Source organism: Hordeum vulgare, chromosome 2H, assembly GCF_904849725.1.
Source record: "Hordeum vulgare subsp. vulgare chromosome 2H, MorexV3_pseudomolecules_assembly, whole genome shotgun sequence".
Lineage (NCBI taxonomy): Eukaryota > Viridiplantae > Streptophyta > Magnoliopsida > Poales > Poaceae > Hordeum > Hordeum vulgare.
This window is the reverse complement of record NC_058519.1, coordinates 290,017,817-290,035,873: the sequence shown is the minus strand read 5'-3', so window position 1 is coordinate 290,035,873 and position 18,057 is coordinate 290,017,817. Positions and strand designations below refer to the sequence as shown.

Here is an 18,057-nt window from a genome sequence, read left to right as displayed (position 1 = left end):
ACCCTAGGCACTCGTTCTAGCGAGCTCACCCCTGGGAGTGTGGGCTACCGTCGGGACGTGATAACCCACAAGTATAGGGGATCGCAACAGTTTTCAAGGGTAGAGTATTCAACCCAAGTTTGTTGATTCCACACAAAGGGAAGCCAAAGAATATTCTCGAGTATTAGCAGTTGATTTGTCAATTAAACCACACCTGAAAGACTTAGTATCTACAGCAAAGTATGAGGAGCAAAGTAGTGTGATAGCAATAGTAGCAACGGTAACAGTAGCAGCAGTGACAGCAATAGCGGTAACAGTAACAGTAGTGACAGAGTAACAGTAGCAAGGACCAGTAGGAAAAACTCGTAGGCATTGGATCGGTGATGGATAATTATGCCGGATGACATTCATCATGCAACAGTTATAACATGGGGAGATATGTAACTAGATCCAGTTCGTCAATGTAATGTAGGCATGTATTCCGTATGTAGTCATACGTGCTTAGGGAAAAGAACTTGCATGACATCTATTGTCCATCCCTCCCGTGGCAGCGGGGTCCTAGTGGAAACTATAGGATATTAAGGTTCTCCTTTTAATAGAGAACCAGAACAACGCATTAGCACTTAGTGAATACATGAAATCCTCATACTATTGTCATCTCCGGGAGTGGTTCTGGCTATTGTCACTCCGGGGTTGCCGGGTCATAGCACATAGTAGGTGACTACAACCTGCAATATAGGATCAAGAACACACATATATTGGCAAGAACATAATAGGTTCAGATCTGAAATCATGGCACTCGGGCCCTAGTGACAAGCATTAAGCATGGCAAAGTAGTAGCAACATCAATCTCAGAACATAGTGGATGCTAGGGATCAATCCCCATCAAAACTAACTCGATTACATGATAGATCTCATCCAACCCATCACCGTCCAGCAAGCCTGCGATGAGATTACTCACGAACGGTGAAGAGCATCATGGAATTGGCGATGAAGGAAGGTTGGTGATGACGATGGCGACGATCTCCCCTCTCCGGGGCCCAGAAAAACTTTTACGAACTCTGTTTGATCTTGTTGTTGCAATTATGTCTAACTCATATTCAGATTTTCAGCAAGATCATAAGCAAACCACATAAGCAATGACATTTAGATCTCAAGAGGAACTCATATCAATGGCATAATCAACTAGCGAGCAATAATAATAAGTTTCAAACGTCAACACTTCAATCAAAACAATCATGAAGCAATATGAATAGATGGTATCTCGCTAGCTCTTTCTGAAACCGCAAACATAAATGCAGAGCACCTTCAAAGACCAAGGGCTGACTGAACATTGTAATTCATGGCAAAGAAGATCCAGTCACAGTCATACTCAATAACAATTAAAATAAAAGCATAGAAATGACGGAGGTGCTCTCTAATTGGTGCCTTTTTGAAAGAAGGGGATGACTCAACAGAAACATAAATAGATAGGCCCTTCGCAGTGGGAAGCATTGATTTGGAGAGGTGCCAGAGCTCAAGCTTTGAAGACAGAGATAAATAATTTTGGGTGGCATGCTTTCATTATCAACGCGGTGACCAAGATTTTTCACCATCTTCCGTGCTACAGATACTGTAGGCGGTTCCCAAACAGAAAAGTAAATTTTTGACTCCCCCACCACCGATCAATCACACTCCACGACTAGCCGAATACTCGAGTGTCGTCCATACCAACAACAATCCAGGGGGAGCTTTGTTTGCAATTATCTTTTCGATTTGAGCATGGAACTGGGCATTCCAATTACCGGCCCCTTTCTCGTGAGTGATAGTGAATAAACACGTATCGAGGATAACACGCCTAGCATGGAAGATACTAATCGCCCCTTGTCACCACATGAGCGGTTCGGGCATGCAAAACAGATTGTTTCTTGAAGGTTTAGAGAGTGGCACATGCAAATTTGCTTGGAACGGCAGGTAGATACCGCATATAGGTAGGTACGGTAGACTCATATGGAACAACTTTGGGTTTATGGAAGTGTATGCTCAAGCAGTATTCCCGATTAGTACAAGTGATGGCTAGCAAAAGACTAGGAGCGACCAACTAGAGAGCGACAACAGTCATCAAAATACATTGAGATTAACCAACATTGAGTGCAAGCATGAGTAGGACATACATCACCATGAACATGAATATCATAGAGGCTATGTTGATTTTGTTTCAACTACATGTGTAAACATGTGCCAAGTCAAGCCACTTGAATCATTCAAAGGAGGATACCATCCTATCATAATACATCATAATCATCTTGAAATTCATGTTGGCATCCAAGACAAACCATTATAAGCTCCTAGCTAATTAAGCATGGCATCAGAAACTATGATCTCTAAGTTATCATTGCGAACATGTTTCTCTCACAAGAAAGCTGAATTAGGAACGATGAGCTAGTCATATTTACAAAAACAAAATAGATCGAGTTCATACCAGCTTTTCAGGCTCGGTCACTTCATCATATATCGTCATTATTGCCTTTCACTTGCACGACCGAATGATGTGAACAATAATAAGAGTGCTCGTGCACTCGACTAACTGGAATCTGCAAGCAAACACAAAGGAGAAGACAAAGTAATATGGCTCTTTGACAGATAAACAGATATGCATGCGAGAGCCACTAACATTGTAACCATGGTCTTCTACCTTGACCCAAAGAAAAAGAAAACTATTTACACGGGAAAGCTCCCAACAAGCAAAAGAAGAACGAGAAATCTTTTTGGGTTTTCTCAAACTAGACAAACACACGAGAAGAAAGCGAGAAAAAGAAATTAACTAGCATGGATGATATAGTGGCAAAGTGTGAACACGGACTATCAAAGTGAAAGTGTGAGCATGAATATAAAGTCGATGAGAAACACGTACTCCCAAGGTGGAAAGTAACCGTCTCCGGGGTACTCCAGAGTGGCCTGAGGGTGCCACTGCTCAGTGAGCTCCTATGGCTACCACTGATAAACTGGCCTCTGGTACTTGACTGATAGCTCGGGCACGGGCACCTGTGGTGGAGCTATGCCCCCAATATGCGTAGATGTCCGAGGGCATAATAATGTACCTGCTTAGATGAAGATTGAACAAAGAAGGAGCAGGCAAGGTAATAGTCTCATGAGTACCCTGACTAAATACCAGGTTATAAATCATCCTCTTATTTATATCTTTATCAAGAAAGTCATGGTGAACCATGCTATCATAATCTAGATATCTCTCAGGAAGAAGAATCTCTTCTTCCTCGTGCAGTCTAATAGGTATCTCAAAATGTCTAGCAAGACGGTAGCATAGATACTCCATAAACAACGCCCTTAGAACGGTTCATTTTCAACCGTTGAGCCATTATAGCGCCCAAGCTATAAGTTTTATCATTATAAAGGGCTTCGCGCAAAACCGCATGATCTGGGGAGGTAAGGGCCCCAGCTTTCCCACGACCAATCAAACATTTTCCCACGAATAATGAGAAGTACCGAAGCACGGGAAAATGTATGCTAGCAGCTCTAGCGCAAGACACTCCTCTCTCCTCTCCTATAGCAATAGTATCTATGAAAGCCTCCAAGTCCCGTGGACGAGGTTCATGAATATCCCCAACATAAGGTAATTTGCAAACATTGCAAAAATCCTGAAGTGACATGCATTGGGGGATATCATATAACTTGAACTCAACCATAGGAGGACTCTTCCTTGGATAGAAATTAAAGCTTTGCACGAAAATATTACTGAGGAGGAGGTATTGCGGACACTTATCTTCAATGAAGGCGGTAAGGCCTGCGTTCTCCACCAAGTAGTAGAATTCCTCATAAAGTCCGGAGGTGTGTAAGAACACATCGCTTGGCCACTCGCACGCTCGAACTTCTGCAACTCGGGGGACCGGATACTTGGATTTCTTCTTCTCATGTTCATCATCCTTGGGGTCACGTCTTGAAGAGCCTCTTAAGGACCTCCTCTTCTTTTCCTTTTTCTTTCTCTTAAAATTTCTGAAATTTTTAGTGACTCTAAGGAAAAGTGAACAAGGCCCAACGGAACTCATAGCAACTACTCCTACAAGTGCCTAGAGGCCATATCACGCATCAAAACTACTTGGGACCAGCTAAAATTAGCATGTAAAGCTCAAGAACATGGTCACCAAGGCAGCAATAATACGCAACGAATAAGGCACTAGAGCAAAAACTAATTGGACCAATGGAGGAGTCACATACCAAGGAACAATTTCCCCAAAACAGTTTGGTGAATGGGTTTTGCACAAGGAGATCGAAAATCGCAGCAAGAAGAGCAAGCACACGGGTTTGAGCTGTATAATGAATTTTTCTGGAGGTAGGAGAAGGAGATGGGAGCTAGAATAAGTGGAGGGGGGACACGTGGGCCCCACACGCCTGGTAGGCGCAGCCAAGGGGGGTGTCCGTGCCTCCTGGGCTTGTGGCCCACTGGTGGATCCCCCTGACTAGCTCTTCGTCTCAGAATTTTTCAAAAATTCCAGAAAAAATGATACTTGATTTTCAAGGCATTCGGAGAACTTCTATTTTCGGGACACTTTTCTACGGGATGCAAAAAGAAGAAAACACGAGAAACTAATGCTAAATCTATCAATTTTTCTTCTAAACAATCGAGCATAAAGATTTGGAACAGAGGGCTCTGACTCTCAGATTCATCCATCATGGTCATCAAAAGAAATCCGTCAATGAGGTTGATCAAGTCTCCTTGACAAACTTTTTTCGAATCACGTAAAAATGGAGAATTTTCGAATAGTAACTAGGTTACCTCAATGGGGATGTGCATATCCCCAACAAGCAAATCATACTTCATCTTAACAGTAGGTATAGGGCATTCAAAGCTCCCAATAAGAATCGGTGAAGTTTTTTCAATAGCATTGATGCAATGTACTCCATATTGTTTCTTTGGGAAGTGCACCGTATGCTCATTACCATTGACATGGAAAGTGACATTGCCTTTGTTGCAATCAATAACAGCCCCTGCAGTGTTTAAAAAGGGTCTTCTAATACGTCTCCGTCGTATCTACTTTTCCAAACTCTTTTGCCCTTGTTTTGGACTCTAATTTGCATTATTTGAATGGAACTAACCCGGACTAATGCTATTTTCAGCAGAATTGTCATGGTGTTGTTTTTGCGCAGAAATAAAAGGTCTCGGAATGACCTGGAAATTTATGAGGATTTTTAAGGAATATATAAAAAATACTGGCGCAAGAATCAACCGGAGGAGTGGAGCGTGGAGTCCACAAGCCCACCAGACGCGGGCCCCCCTGGCCGCGCCTAGCACGCCTGTGGGGCCCTCAGGGCTCCGCCGCCTCCAACTCCAGCTCTATTTAGTTTGTTTCGTCCGGAAAAAAAAATCAAGGAGAAGAGTTCATCGCGTTTTACGATACGGAGGGGCTGCCACCTCCTGTTCTTCCTCTCGAGGGCAAATATGGAGTCTGTTCTGGGCTCCGGAGAGGGGAGATCGTCGCCATCTTCATCACCAACCTTCCTTCATCGCCAATTCCATGATGCTCTTCACCGTTCGTGAGTAATCTCATCGTAGGCTTGCTGGACGGTGATGGGTTGGATGAGATCTATCATGTAATCGAGTTAGTTTTGATGGGGATTGATCCCTAGTATCCACTATGTTCTGAGATTGATGTTGCTACTACTTTGCCATGCTTAATGCTTGTCACTAGGGCCCGAGTGCCATGATTTCAGATCTGAACCTATTATGTTCTTGTCAATATATGTGTGTTCTTGATCCTATCTTGCAAGTTGTAGTCGCCTACTATGTGTTATGACCCGGCATCCCCGGAGTGACAATAGCCGGAACCACTCCCGGAGATTACCATAGTATGAGGAGTTCATGTATTCACTAAGTGCTAATGCTTTGTTCCAGTTCTCTATTAAAAGGAGAACCTTAATATCTTGTAGTTTCCATTAGGACCCCGCTGGCACGGGAGGGATGGACAATAGATGTCATGCAATTTCTTTTCCCTAAGCACGTATGACTACATACGGAATGCGTGCCTACATTACATTGACGAACTGGAGCTAGTTACATATCTCTCCGTGTTATAATTGTTGCATGATGAATATCATCCCGCATAATTATCCATCATCGATCCAATGCCTACAAGTTTTTCCTACGTCCTTGCTATGTTACTTTTCCGCTACTGCTGTCACTGCTGCTACTGTTACCGTTACTGCTGTCACTGCTGCTACTGTTATCGTTGCTACTGTTGCTATCACACTACTCTGCTACTGATACTTTGTTGCAGATACTAAGTCTTTCAGGTGTGGTTGAATTGACAACTCAACTGCTAGTACTCGAGAATATTCTTTGGCTTCCCCTTGTGTCGAATCAACAAATTTGGGTTGAATACTCTACCCTCGAAAACTGTTGTGATCCCCTATACTTGTGGGTTATCATCTTCCAAGGATGACCGCCATGGCATCATCCTCGGGAATATCCAGAATAACAAAGTCCGTTAAGATAGTAATGTTAGCAACCACAACAGGCACATCATCGCGAATGCCGAGATTTGTTGGCCATTTGCAGAGAGATTTCAGTGGGTGTCAACTTATCCAGTTCAAGCCTACAATAAAGAGAGAGAGGAATAACACTAACACCGGCTCCAAGATCGCATAAAGCAGTTCTAACATAGTTTCCTTTAATGGAGAAAGGTATACTGGGCACTCCGGGATCACCTAGTTTCTTAGGAGTTCCACCCTTGAAGGTATAATTAGCGAGCATGGTGAAAATCTCAACCTCACGTATCATCCTCTTATTAGTCACAATATCCTTCATGTACTTAGCATAAGGAGACATTTTGAGCATATCTGTCAAACGCATTTGCAGAAAGACAGGTCTAATCATTTCAACAAATCGCTCAAAATCCTCATCATCCTTTTTCTTGGATGGTTTGGGAGGAAAGGGCATGGGTTTCTGAACCCATGGTTCCCTTTCTTTATCATGCTTCCTAGCAATGAAGTCATTCTTATCGTATCTTCCATTCTTAGGTTGTGGGTTATCAAGATCAACAGGTTCAATCTCCACATCCTTATCATTGCTAGGTTGAGCATCACTATCGATAATATCATTAGGCTCATGTTCATCACCAGATTGTGTTTCAGCATCAGAAACAGAGACATCGTTTGGACTCTCGGGTGTAACAGCAACAGGGTTGCTAGCATGCAAGTTCCTATCATCTTTCTTTGTCTTTCTAGGATGACTAGGTGTATCAGTGCTAACTCCTTGATAATCTTGTTCAATTCTCTTAGGATGACCCTCAGGATACAAAGGTTCCTGGGTCATCCTACCGCCTCTAGTGACGACTCTGACAGATTTGTCATTCAACTCATTGAGCAAGTCATTTTGAGCCTTAAGTACTTGTTCTACCTGAGTAGTAACCATAGAGGCATGTTTACTCAAAAGCTTAAGATCATTGACATTTCTGTCCACACAAGCACTTAAATGACTAAGCATACGAGCATTATGTTCCAATTGTCTGCTAACATAATCATTGAAACTTTGTTGTTTGGCAACAAAGTTATCAAATTCATCTAGGCATAAGCTAGCAGGTTTATCAAAAGGAATATCACTCTCATTGAATCTACGAAGAGAATTTACCTCTACTACCTGTGTCAGGTTATCAAGACCATGGATCTCTTTGATAGGTGGTAGATTTTTGACATCTTCAGATTTAATGCATTTCTCTTTCATAGATTTCTTAGCTTCTTGCATATCTTCAAGACAGAGGAATAGGATACCTCTTTTCTTAGAAGTTGGCTTTGGAGGTGGTTCGGGAATAGTCCAAGCATTCTCATTGCACAAGATATTATTCAATAGGATCTCAGCTTGTTCTACAGTTCGTTCCCTGAAAACACAACCAGCACAACTATCTAGGTGGTCCTTAGAAGCATCAGTTAGTCCATTATAGAAGATATCAAGTATTTCATTCTTTTCAAGAGGGTGATCGGGCAAAGCATTCAGTAGCTAGACGAGCCTCCCCAAGCTTGTGGGAGACTCTCTTCTTCAACTTGCGCAAAGTTGTATATTTCCTGCAAGGCAGCTTGCTTCTTATGGGCAGGGAAATATTTCTCAGAGAAGTAGTAGATCATATCCTGGGGACTACACACACAACCAGGAGCAAGAGAAGTAAACCAAGTCTTAGCATCATCCTTTAGCAAGAATGGAAACAGCTTAAGGATATAGTAGTGGCGGATCTTTTCCTCACCCGTGAATAAGGTGGCTATATCATGCAGTTTGGTAAGATGTGCTACAACCGTTTCAGACTCATAACCGTGAAAAGGATCAGATTCGACCAGAGTGATTAACTCAGGGTCGACAGAGAATTCATAATCCTTATCGGTCACAAAGATAGGCGAAGTAGCAAACTTCGGGTCGTATTTCATCCTAGCGTTCAAAGAATTTTCTTTCCACTTGCACAGTAAATTCTCAACATCATAGTTATCCTTACAAGCAAGAAAGCCCTCAGCTATCTCTCCCTCCATAACATAACCCTCAGGCATATCAGGCAATTCATATCTAGGAGAGCTAGTTCTAACAGGTGAAATAGCAGGTTCTACTTCAATAATCTCAGCAGTTTCAGAAGTATCATCACATCTAGCAGCAACTCTAGCAATTTGTGCATCAAGGAATGCACCTAGTGGAAAAGCAGTATCAAGCAAAGCATCATCACAAGCATCATGGACAGAAGAACTAGCATCATCAAGCACAGGCGACACATCAAAAGTTCTAGCAGGAGGTGGTGTCCCAAACTTACTCATAACTGAAGGTGAATCAAGTGCAGAGTTAGATGGCAGTTCCTTACCTGTCCTCGTAGTTGAGGGCAAGACTTAAGTTTTTGGATCTTCGGATTCCTCATAGCGATCAGCAGACGTAAATCCCAAGTGACTCAGAGAATAGAGCTATGCCTCCCCGGCAACGGTATCAGAAAATAGTCTTGATAACCCACAAGTATAGGGGATCGCAACAGTTTTCGAGGGTAGAGTATTCAACCCAAATTTGTTGATTCGACACAAGGGGAAGCCAAAGAATATTCTCAAGTATTAGCAGTTTAGTTGTCAATTCAACCACACCTGAAAGACTTAGTATCTGCAGCAAAGTATCAGTAGCAAAGTAGTGTGATAGCAACAGTAGCAACGGTAACAGTAGCAGCAGTGACAGCAATAGCGGTAACAGTAACAGCAGTGACAGCAGTAGTGACAGAGTAACAGTAGCAAGGACCAGTAGGAAAAACTCGTAAGAATTGGATCGGTGATGGATAATTATGCCGGATGACATTGATCATGCAACAGTTATAACATGGGGAGATATGTACCTAGCTCCAGTTCGTCAATGTAATGTAGGCATGTATTCCGTATATAGTCACACATGCTTAGGGAAAAGAACTTGCATGACATCTATTGTCCATCCCTCCCATGGCAGAGGGGTTCTAATGGATACTACGGGATATTAAGGTTCTCCTTTTAATAGAGAACCGGAACAACGCATTAGCACTTAGTGAATACATGAACTCCTCATACTATGGTCATCTCCGGGAGTGGTTCCGGCTATTGTCACTCCGGGGTTGCCGGGTCATAACACATAGTAGGTGACTACAACTTGCAAGATAGGATCAAGAACACACATATATTGGCGAGGACATAATAGGTTCAGATCTGAAATCATATCACTCGGGCCCTAGTGACAAGCATTAAGCATGGCAAAGTAGTAGCAACATCAATCTCAGAATATAGTGGATACTAGGGATCAATCCCCATCAAAACTAACTCGATTACATGATAGATCTCATCCAACCCATCACTGTCCAGTAACCCTATGATGAAATTACTCACGAACGGTGAAGAGCATCATGGAATTGGCGATGAAGGAAGGTTGGTGATGACGATGGCAACGATCTCCCCTCTCCGGAGCCCAGAACAGACTCCAGATCTGCCCTCCAGAGGAAGAACAGGTGGTCGCAGCGCCTCCGTATCGTAAAACGCGATGAACTCTTCTCCTTGATTTTTTCCAGACGAAAGGGACTCAATAGAGCTGGAATTGGAGGCGGCGGAGCCCCGAGGGCCCCACAAGCCTGCTAGGCGCGGCCAGGGTGCCCGCGCCTGGTGGGCTTGTTGGCTCCTCGCTCCACTCCTCCGGTTGATTCTTGCGCCAGTATTTTTTATATATTCCACAAAAAATCTTCATAAATTTCCAGGTCATTCCGAGAACTTTTATTTTTGCGCAAAAACAACACCATGGCGATTCTGCTGAAAGCAACGTTAGTCAGGGTTAGTTCCATTCAAATCATGCAAATTAGAGTCCAACACAAGGGCAAAAGAGTTCGGAAAAGTGGATACGACGGGGACGTATCAGGGCGCAACGGAGAGCACCCCTGGCGAGGTGATAGCTCTTTGTCGGGGCCTGTCGCTCCCAAGGAGGTCCAGCGCCGCCTTGACCGCCTGCAGGGCGGCAACATACTTGCCGGCGACCCATGAAGCTCGGATGTTGGGGGCTCCCGGCAACCTTCCCTCTATGCAAGTCTTGTCGGCAGGACATATGAACCTTCGCGCGGAGACGAGCAATCTTGTGCTCAACATAAGTGAAAAGTTAAGTGTTCCACAGTTTTTACCGATCTTCTTATATGGTGGTATGCATAGATATGTGTTATGCTTACCTTCGGCAAGGATTGACGCATAAGTTTCCGAGACTTGCCGCGAGGGGAACTTGGCGTAGTTGGGCGCGCCCTTGCGTTGTTTCGAGCCCTTCTCAGCCATGAATTCCAATGACGTTCCATCTGCATGGCCCTCCCCTAACAAAGAAGTTAGCACCGGCAGAGATGGTGCTGGAGCAGCACCCCGTCTCCCCCGTCCACAACCACCGCAACGACCGCGGCCCCTCGCCCCTCCTCCGCCTCAGGCGCTCGAGCCACCTTCCGCACCTGCGGCTGAAGAAGTGACATGATAAGAGCGAGTCCCCCAGGTTGTTGAGGCAGAGAGCGGGGGCCGCCCTCTTCCCCTCTCCATCATCGAGGGCCAGAACTACGCAACCAGATATGGAGATGGAAGTTGGACGGAAATGCTCTGGGAAGAAGGATGCGCGTCACCCCCTACAACCCCCAGATTTATAGGGCGGGATGCGGGGGATGGCCCTTCCACACTTCCAAGAACCACCGCCCACTCCCACCAATCTGCTCGCCCACGATCACGGGCGAGCAGGCTGCTGCCCCACTCCTCCAATCAGGGGTGCGGCGTTCGTCAGAAGCTTTAAGGCCAGGGCGCCGCGTGCCTAGCCACAGTTGTGCATGCAGCACATGTGGCGAAAATGGTCAATCGTGGTAGGCCCGCCCCTTGTGCGGGTTATTCGGCCACCCCGCGAACAACTCCCACTACGCGCATTCAAGAGCGCGCAACAGAAAAATTAGCAAGTGAGGTTGAAACCCTAACTAGTCCTCGAGTCTCGGTCGCGCGTGCCCGTGCACTGTTTGGATCTAGCCCAACAACGCCTCGCGCACGTGTATGGCCCACGCCCGGGGGCTCCTGTCGGTGCACTAAAGAATGGGTCCATTAGTACCCCTCACTTGTGCACGGGCAGTGATAGCCCTCGGCGGGCCTCGCCAGGGACCACGAGAGGCAGAGGCGAACCCCACAAGAGCCTCTTAGGGTGACAACAAGGTGCCAACCCCGGCAAGCCCCTTTTGCCGGGGGAGGCTGGCAAAGGACCAGCAGATCCAGAACGGGGGCTACCAGAGCCCCCGGCAAGATGATCCTGACAAGAGCACCCTCCTAGAAGCTCACGCCAAGATACCTTGAAGGCCCCTGAAGCCTCAAGACCGAGGACCAGAAGCAAGGCCCCGGCAAGTCCCTTTGCCGGGAGGAAAGCAACAGGACCCCGGCAAGCTCCTTGTCGGGAGAGATACCAACGCTCCAACGAACAACAAGCCCGGCAGGGTCCCGAAGCACAGCATGCGAGCGCAACAGCCAGCTGCCCCCTAGCCACTTGATACGTGTCGTTTTAATTGATGCGTGTCAAGCATAATCTGGGGAGCGCAGTGCCGATGGGACGCACGCTTGTCCCATGTCTGGGGCACCTGACGAAGCCATTAATGTGTGTGCTAAGACGCGAGAACCGATGTAGCTTACTATACAACTTGTGGGTGCATTGTGCACCTCGTGAAAACCCCATGATGCCCTTGTAGGAGTCCCCTTCCACCTATAAAAGGAGGCCCTGGGCGTGCATTTGGGGAGATTAGCCAGTTGGACGATTAACGCTGAGCAATTGATAACCTTTATACTATTTACACGAAGCAGGGGTAGGGTTTTACGCCCCCAAGCGACCCGAACCTGGGTAAAAACGATTGTGCCCGATCATTAGGTCTGCCCTTCGTGCATCCTTCTCCCCCGCTGAACCGTAAGGAGCCCGTAGGCTCCATAGGTGCTCGTGTTGTTCCACGACAGATGGTAATGGAGGCATTTGGGCCATGGTGCTACGTGCCACACGTATGGGCGTTAGCTTTTCTGAAATCTTTTTAAATCTTAGCCGTCAATTTTATATTTAGGGTCGCGATAATGCCTAGACGTGTGGGCGTTAAGGGGTCTTTCCACACTTCTCGTATGGTATCTAAGAAAATCAGCCCACACGCCTACGTGTGGCCAAACAGGTAATGCCCACACGTCTCGCCTCGTGTCTCACGTCACCGCTTGCATGCATGGAGGAATCTTTTTGGATTTTGAGTTTTTAAAATGTTTTATGTCTTAAATGAAAAATCCGATTGAAGATCCATTTTCATCATTAAATCCATCACGACGAGAACTTCGAAACTATATCTCATATCAATATGTTTCGATGATTTTTTTTGAGTTAAAATTTGCGATGTCTATTGCACATGCATTGCATGGTGTTTACATTGAAGTTGCCATGATATGTTTCAACTATTTTTTTCTTCTACCTTTAATACTAAATTTTGACATAGTATAAAACGCGGAATTAAAAAACTAGACTTGTCATGAACCATAAACTAAAATTGCCATGGTGAAAAAATTGCCGTAAAAAATAGTTGAAAAATATAGCGGTAGCTTTAAATCTAGAAGAAAACATAGGTAGAACATGTCATGGCAATTTTAGTGAAAACACTATGGCAACTACACGGTAAACATCATTTCGACTTTTGGTCAAAAAAAATTCATCGTGGTCAAAATTCTAAAATTGCCATGATCTATAAACTAAATGTCATGATGGATTACTAAAAATTGCCATGATCCATGCATTAAATTTATCATGGTTAATTACTAAAAATTACCATGTTCAATTAATAAAAATTGCCGTAAAAAGTAATTGAAAAAATAACGATAGTATTAAATCTAGAAGAAAAAATAGATAGAACATGTCATGGCAACTGTAGTGTAACATCATGGCAACTTTTGTCCAAAAGAAATTTCGTGAAAACATATCAATATTGGATTTAGTTTTGAAGATCTCGTCAAGACGGATTTAATGGTAAAAGCGTATTTTTAATTGTATGTTTTAATTAGAAAATAAAATATTTTTAAACCGAAAATCAAAAAAGATTCGTGTTGAGGGAGAAACGGGCGTGCGGGCAAAGTGGTTAAATGACCACACATAGCATAGTCCTACGTGATAAAAAAAATTCAGATATCAGTTGCCAAGATTCGTGCAACAGCAAACGAACGGTAATCCATGTGTATTGGCTATTTGAAAACGCCCATATGTGTGGGTGTTATCTTTTGGCTATATTTAACATAAAATCAATGTATATAAATGAATGACTTATGAAGAAATATGAAAGCTTCCTCCCTTTAATATTTAATACTCGTATTAGGTAAAGATAAATTACACCACACATGCATTCAAATCGTATCACTTTTCCTCAGGTTGTTCGAACTTACGTTAACAAATAACATGATGAAAGTCAAGACATGTATTCTCGTAACTGAAACTCCATAGGGAGTAAAATTATATATTCCAATTGTTATGGAACTGACAAACTGAGACAATTGTGAACGCCAATAAAAGCACACAACAAATAGTATCTACTCTTTGCAGATTCATCCACCAGTTTTATGCGTCACAATGCAACTTATCAGTGAGGAAAGACTTGTCCAATAATGCCGCGTCACCTGCCCAAAGGCCGAAGGCAGGACCAAGCTAATTCAAACTATACACCTAAACTGAAAAATTCAGTGGAGCTAAACATGGGGTTTTGTGGCTTCTTCCGACAAGACATTTTGCTTGCTTAATGAGGTCATAGCTAGACAACACTAAAGTCTTTTGAGGATTACAATAACGGAACTCTAATTTCCAAGGCGGTTATGCGCTTCTTTCAGCTTCCAAATGCTGCATTATCAATCATGTAAACTCCACATCAGCTGGTGCTGCTACTGCAAGCTTCTTGCTACTTTAACTCTTGTCGTCAGTCTTCTTCCCTCCTTCAGTGACTTTGCCAGATGACGATTTTGACCCTGATGCGGAATCAGGCTCATCATCCTCAACAATAACCTGCACAGGACGCTTGCGACCACGATGCATATGACGTTCACAATATTTCTCATTGGGGATAGTTTTTCTCCAGCACCGCCACTTTTTTCCATCGGTTCGACGGCACCTTCCTGGTTCTGGTTCCAGGCTCTTCCCGAAGTCCAAGCAGAGAGTTGCCAATCCCATCACTGCCCAGTCCAGCAATACAAATCAGTTAGAAAGCCTCAAATAGCTCTGAAAAATACATGAATCATAAATGTCCAACTTTTCAGGGGTTTCTTCATCATTCCCTTCATTTCAACAGCTATTGCATGTCGTTGGAGCTTTTTATTTGCTATAAAACGGACCAGATATAACATCCGAGGACCTCACTGCACTACCCTAGATACTGCAATCAACTAGCATGAATATTTTCTGATATTTTCTGATATCTACCAAATATTCAACAAATTCTGACATCAAGGAACATATCAACGATGACACAGATTACAAGGGCATACGTGTAGGGTAATTCTGGGCGCCTTCAGAGGATGCACCGGTAACACTCTTCCAGATGGGGAAGACGAGATGGGTAGGTACGGGCACACGGGCAGCCATATACTGGTATACCCGAGATTGCTGCTCTAGCTCCTGCAGCTGCATCGCAGTAAATGATGCCCCAGCACCTTCAGGGACAGACGCCAAAAGCACTCTCATTTCTTCCTGAAGTGCTGCAGTTGCTACCGCTGCTAACCAAACAAATACAAACAAATCAATGCGCTCAATTAAGTATTATGTGCAGTACATAAATACACTCGACACTAGCATAGCTCGGCCTAGTACATAAGAACAACAATCAGAGCTAGGCAATAGTAAACCCTCTAATGTTTTGTGCATCATCAGTATTAAGGAAAGCTAGCATAACAATGAATAAATCAGATTTGCCATGCTTAAAAAATCTGACTGTCAGAATTGTAGCGAAATCCCGAAAACATACAGTTTCCTGCTAAATTGTAATTCAATGTACAATGCAAAGTTGTTAAGAACGAATGTAAGCAAAAAAATAAAAAAGGCATGCCTATAAACTAGAATCTGACTAACAAGAAGCCCCCCAAGCTTTATTCGTTTCTGCCTTCTTAGCAATATATATCGTGGGAAAATTGAGTCCTTACAACAAAGCATCCTTTGTATCGTTAATTGCCAAGTACGAGTAAAGTTAGCAACGTCCAAAACCATCTATACTGTTTCTTCTGCAACTATTCCTATGCAAAAACACCATAGAACTTCTATTGTATTATTGCAGCTTGCAGTTGAACACTACCAACAGTCAGCTAATAGAGTCAAATAATAGCACAGAAAAGTTTCTTGCGTGATTAACAATGGACGGAACAAGTTCTTGCATGCGACCGCCAGAGAAGTACAGGTACCTTCCTCTGGATCCTCGACCAGGACATGGTCCTCTACCAGGACCAGATCTTTACACCCGCTATCTTCCTTCCTAGCGTCGTCGCCGTTCCCCTCTCGATCTGCACTCTCCTCCGCCTCGCCCACCAATTCTTGACCGGGTTCTTGCCCTACCGCCTGCAGAATCGCCTCCTCCGCCGCTTCCAGGGTGTTCTCGACACCGCCACCGGCCCCCCCAACGGAATCAGTATCATTCTTGTCCTCCCCCTCCGCCGCCATGGTAGCGGAAGGGCCTCGCAAGAGAAGACGACAAAAAGGTATCTTTGGGATTGGATCGGAGGGGGAAGGGAAAGGCCGGCGATACGGAGCTCTCGCTATGAGGGTGAAGGACGAGAGGGGCATACAACTCGGGGAAAAGATGGAGTAATGGTGTTATCGGGGAACTCCCATATAAAAGAAAAAAGCACTTGGGTGAACCCCCTCCCCCTTCCAGAAAAAACTTGTGGAACCCAAAGTTCTTTTTTAAGAAGAAACCATATATTTATTTATTCATAAAAATAGCAACATACAACATATATGGCTTCTGTCTGAAACCGTCCGAAGAGACAACACAAAAAAATTTACATCACCATCGTCAAAGAATCTAGCCGTCGTCGACACCGAAGCGTTCGTCGGAAGAAAGAAACATAGGCCTCTAACTTGTCAAGATCCAAGATAGTGCCATAGCAGCCAAGCTGCGTGATGAACCTCTCAACAGGCGTCATCACAAATGGCAACGCACATGTCGATGTGGATCGTCGGCCGAAGAAATACTTCACACATCTTGGATCGCGGTCTTGAAGGTCTCGACTGATATAACCGTCGAACATCAAAACCGGCAACCATCTTCCACCTCCAAATCTTTATGTGGACTATCCCTTGGATAAGACCGGCATTGCAACAGCGGCCAACTCCAAGACACAAACTTCCGGCTCCACGACGACGCTGGAGACGCAGCCAACGTAACGCGGACGAAGCCGAAGAAACAAGAACCTGAGCAAGATCTACACCGACGTATTGAGGAACTCGCTCGAACACAAATCCATGGCTCCTCGACGTCGCAGAAGAACGTCGTCGAGTCGGTGGCCTAGAAAACTTTATTCGCGATGACGATGTCAGCACCGACCGAGCGCACACACCCAATATACCTATTTATCCTATCTACAGACCGGGCGGAAGGAACCAGGCTCCCCCAATCTCTCCCTGCCGCCGGAGTGACGAGTGGAAGGAAGGGGAGCCAACGTTCTCGCTCGCGAGAAGGCATGAACCCCCCGTGAGATCGCCTCTCTCTTGGGCACTTAGAGATAACGGGAGGACGGGCTGATCGATCAAAAAGCATGGAACCCAAAGTTGTTATGTGGTTACGTGCATCTGAGAGCAACTCCAACCGCGCGATTCAAATGGACGCACATTTTGCTCATTTTTTATCCGTTTGGATCGGCGTATCCGCCTTCTTTTATAAATGGATCGGTCGTGCGCTCAACAAGGGGACCCAAATCTTGCCCTCGCGACCGGCCGTCATCCATTTTTTATCACACATTATTTTTGTTTGGGATTTGCACGTTATTTTTATTTCATCAAATGCATTCCTACTAATTGGAACAAAAAACCACAATTAGACATTTTAAAAGATGTCCAACTTATGTAACTATTCATACTAATTAGACTAATATCTTCTCTATGTCTTCATTGTTGATTTGCGGATTCTTGAACTTAACAACGTCATTTTTCTTCGATTCTAAAGAAGTAGATGTTGCTTCCCCGTCGGTCTCTTCTTTTCTCTTATCTACACCTTTAATTCTAGCTAGAAGTGCACAAATATCTAGCTGTCACACCTTGTGTTTAGCTTTCCTAACTAATTAACTTATCTTAAAAATTGGGACCAATTTAAAAATTTTGTGAAAGCTTGTGATGCTTGAAGTGATTGTTGTTTGCTTGCTTGCTGGTATGCTTGTGTTGGTTCTCAATAATTCTTGCTATTCTCCAAACTCACCTCCTTAGCCCAAAACTCCTGCCTAATGATCATGCCATGTGTTTAGGACCAAAAACTATTTTTACCAAATACTATTAACCCCTCAAATGAGGTTTGTATTACAAGTCCTCAAATTGGGGAATTTATTTTTGCACCATTTATTTTATTTAAAATATATTATCAAAATGTCTTC

General features: G+C 44.2%; 1 protein-coding gene across 2 annotated transcripts; it reads right to left on the bottom strand.

The window, feature by feature from the left end:
* Positions 1-13,922: 13,922 nt before the first annotated feature.
* LOC123426113 (growth-regulating factor 11-like) lies at positions 13,923-16,285 on the bottom strand. 2 transcript variants are annotated; one of them, XM_045109895.1, is made up of 3 exons: positions 15,877-16,285; positions 14,971-15,198; positions 13,923-14,658 (listed from the first exon to the last, which is right to left on the bottom strand). In XM_045109895.1, exons 1-3 carry the CDS (start codon positions 16,253-16,255, stop codon positions 14,393-14,395), a joined length of 873 nt encoding a protein of 290 aa, XP_044965830.1. In that variant the 5' UTR covers positions 16,256-16,285; the 3' UTR covers positions 13,923-14,392. The 2 variants fall into 2 exon arrangements, with proteins under 2 accessions (XP_044965830.1, XP_044965831.1); XM_045109896.1 differs by having other exon boundaries at positions 14,971-15,195.
* Positions 16,286-18,057: the final 1,772 nt, after the last annotated feature.

Coding starts and splice junctions, on each gene's coding strand:
- LOC123426113 (XM_045109895.1), bottom strand. CDS start 16,255: ATGCCCCTCTCGTCCTTCACCCTCATAGCGAGAGCTCCGTATCGCCGG. Junction 15,199..15,876: donor GGTCGAGGATCCAGAGGAAG/GTACCTGTACTT, acceptor TTGTTTGGTTAG/CAGCGGTAGCAACTGCAGCA. Junction 14,659..14,970: donor CGCCCAGAATTACCCTACAC/GTATGCCCTTGT, acceptor TGGACTGGGCAG/TGATGGGATTGGCAACTCTC.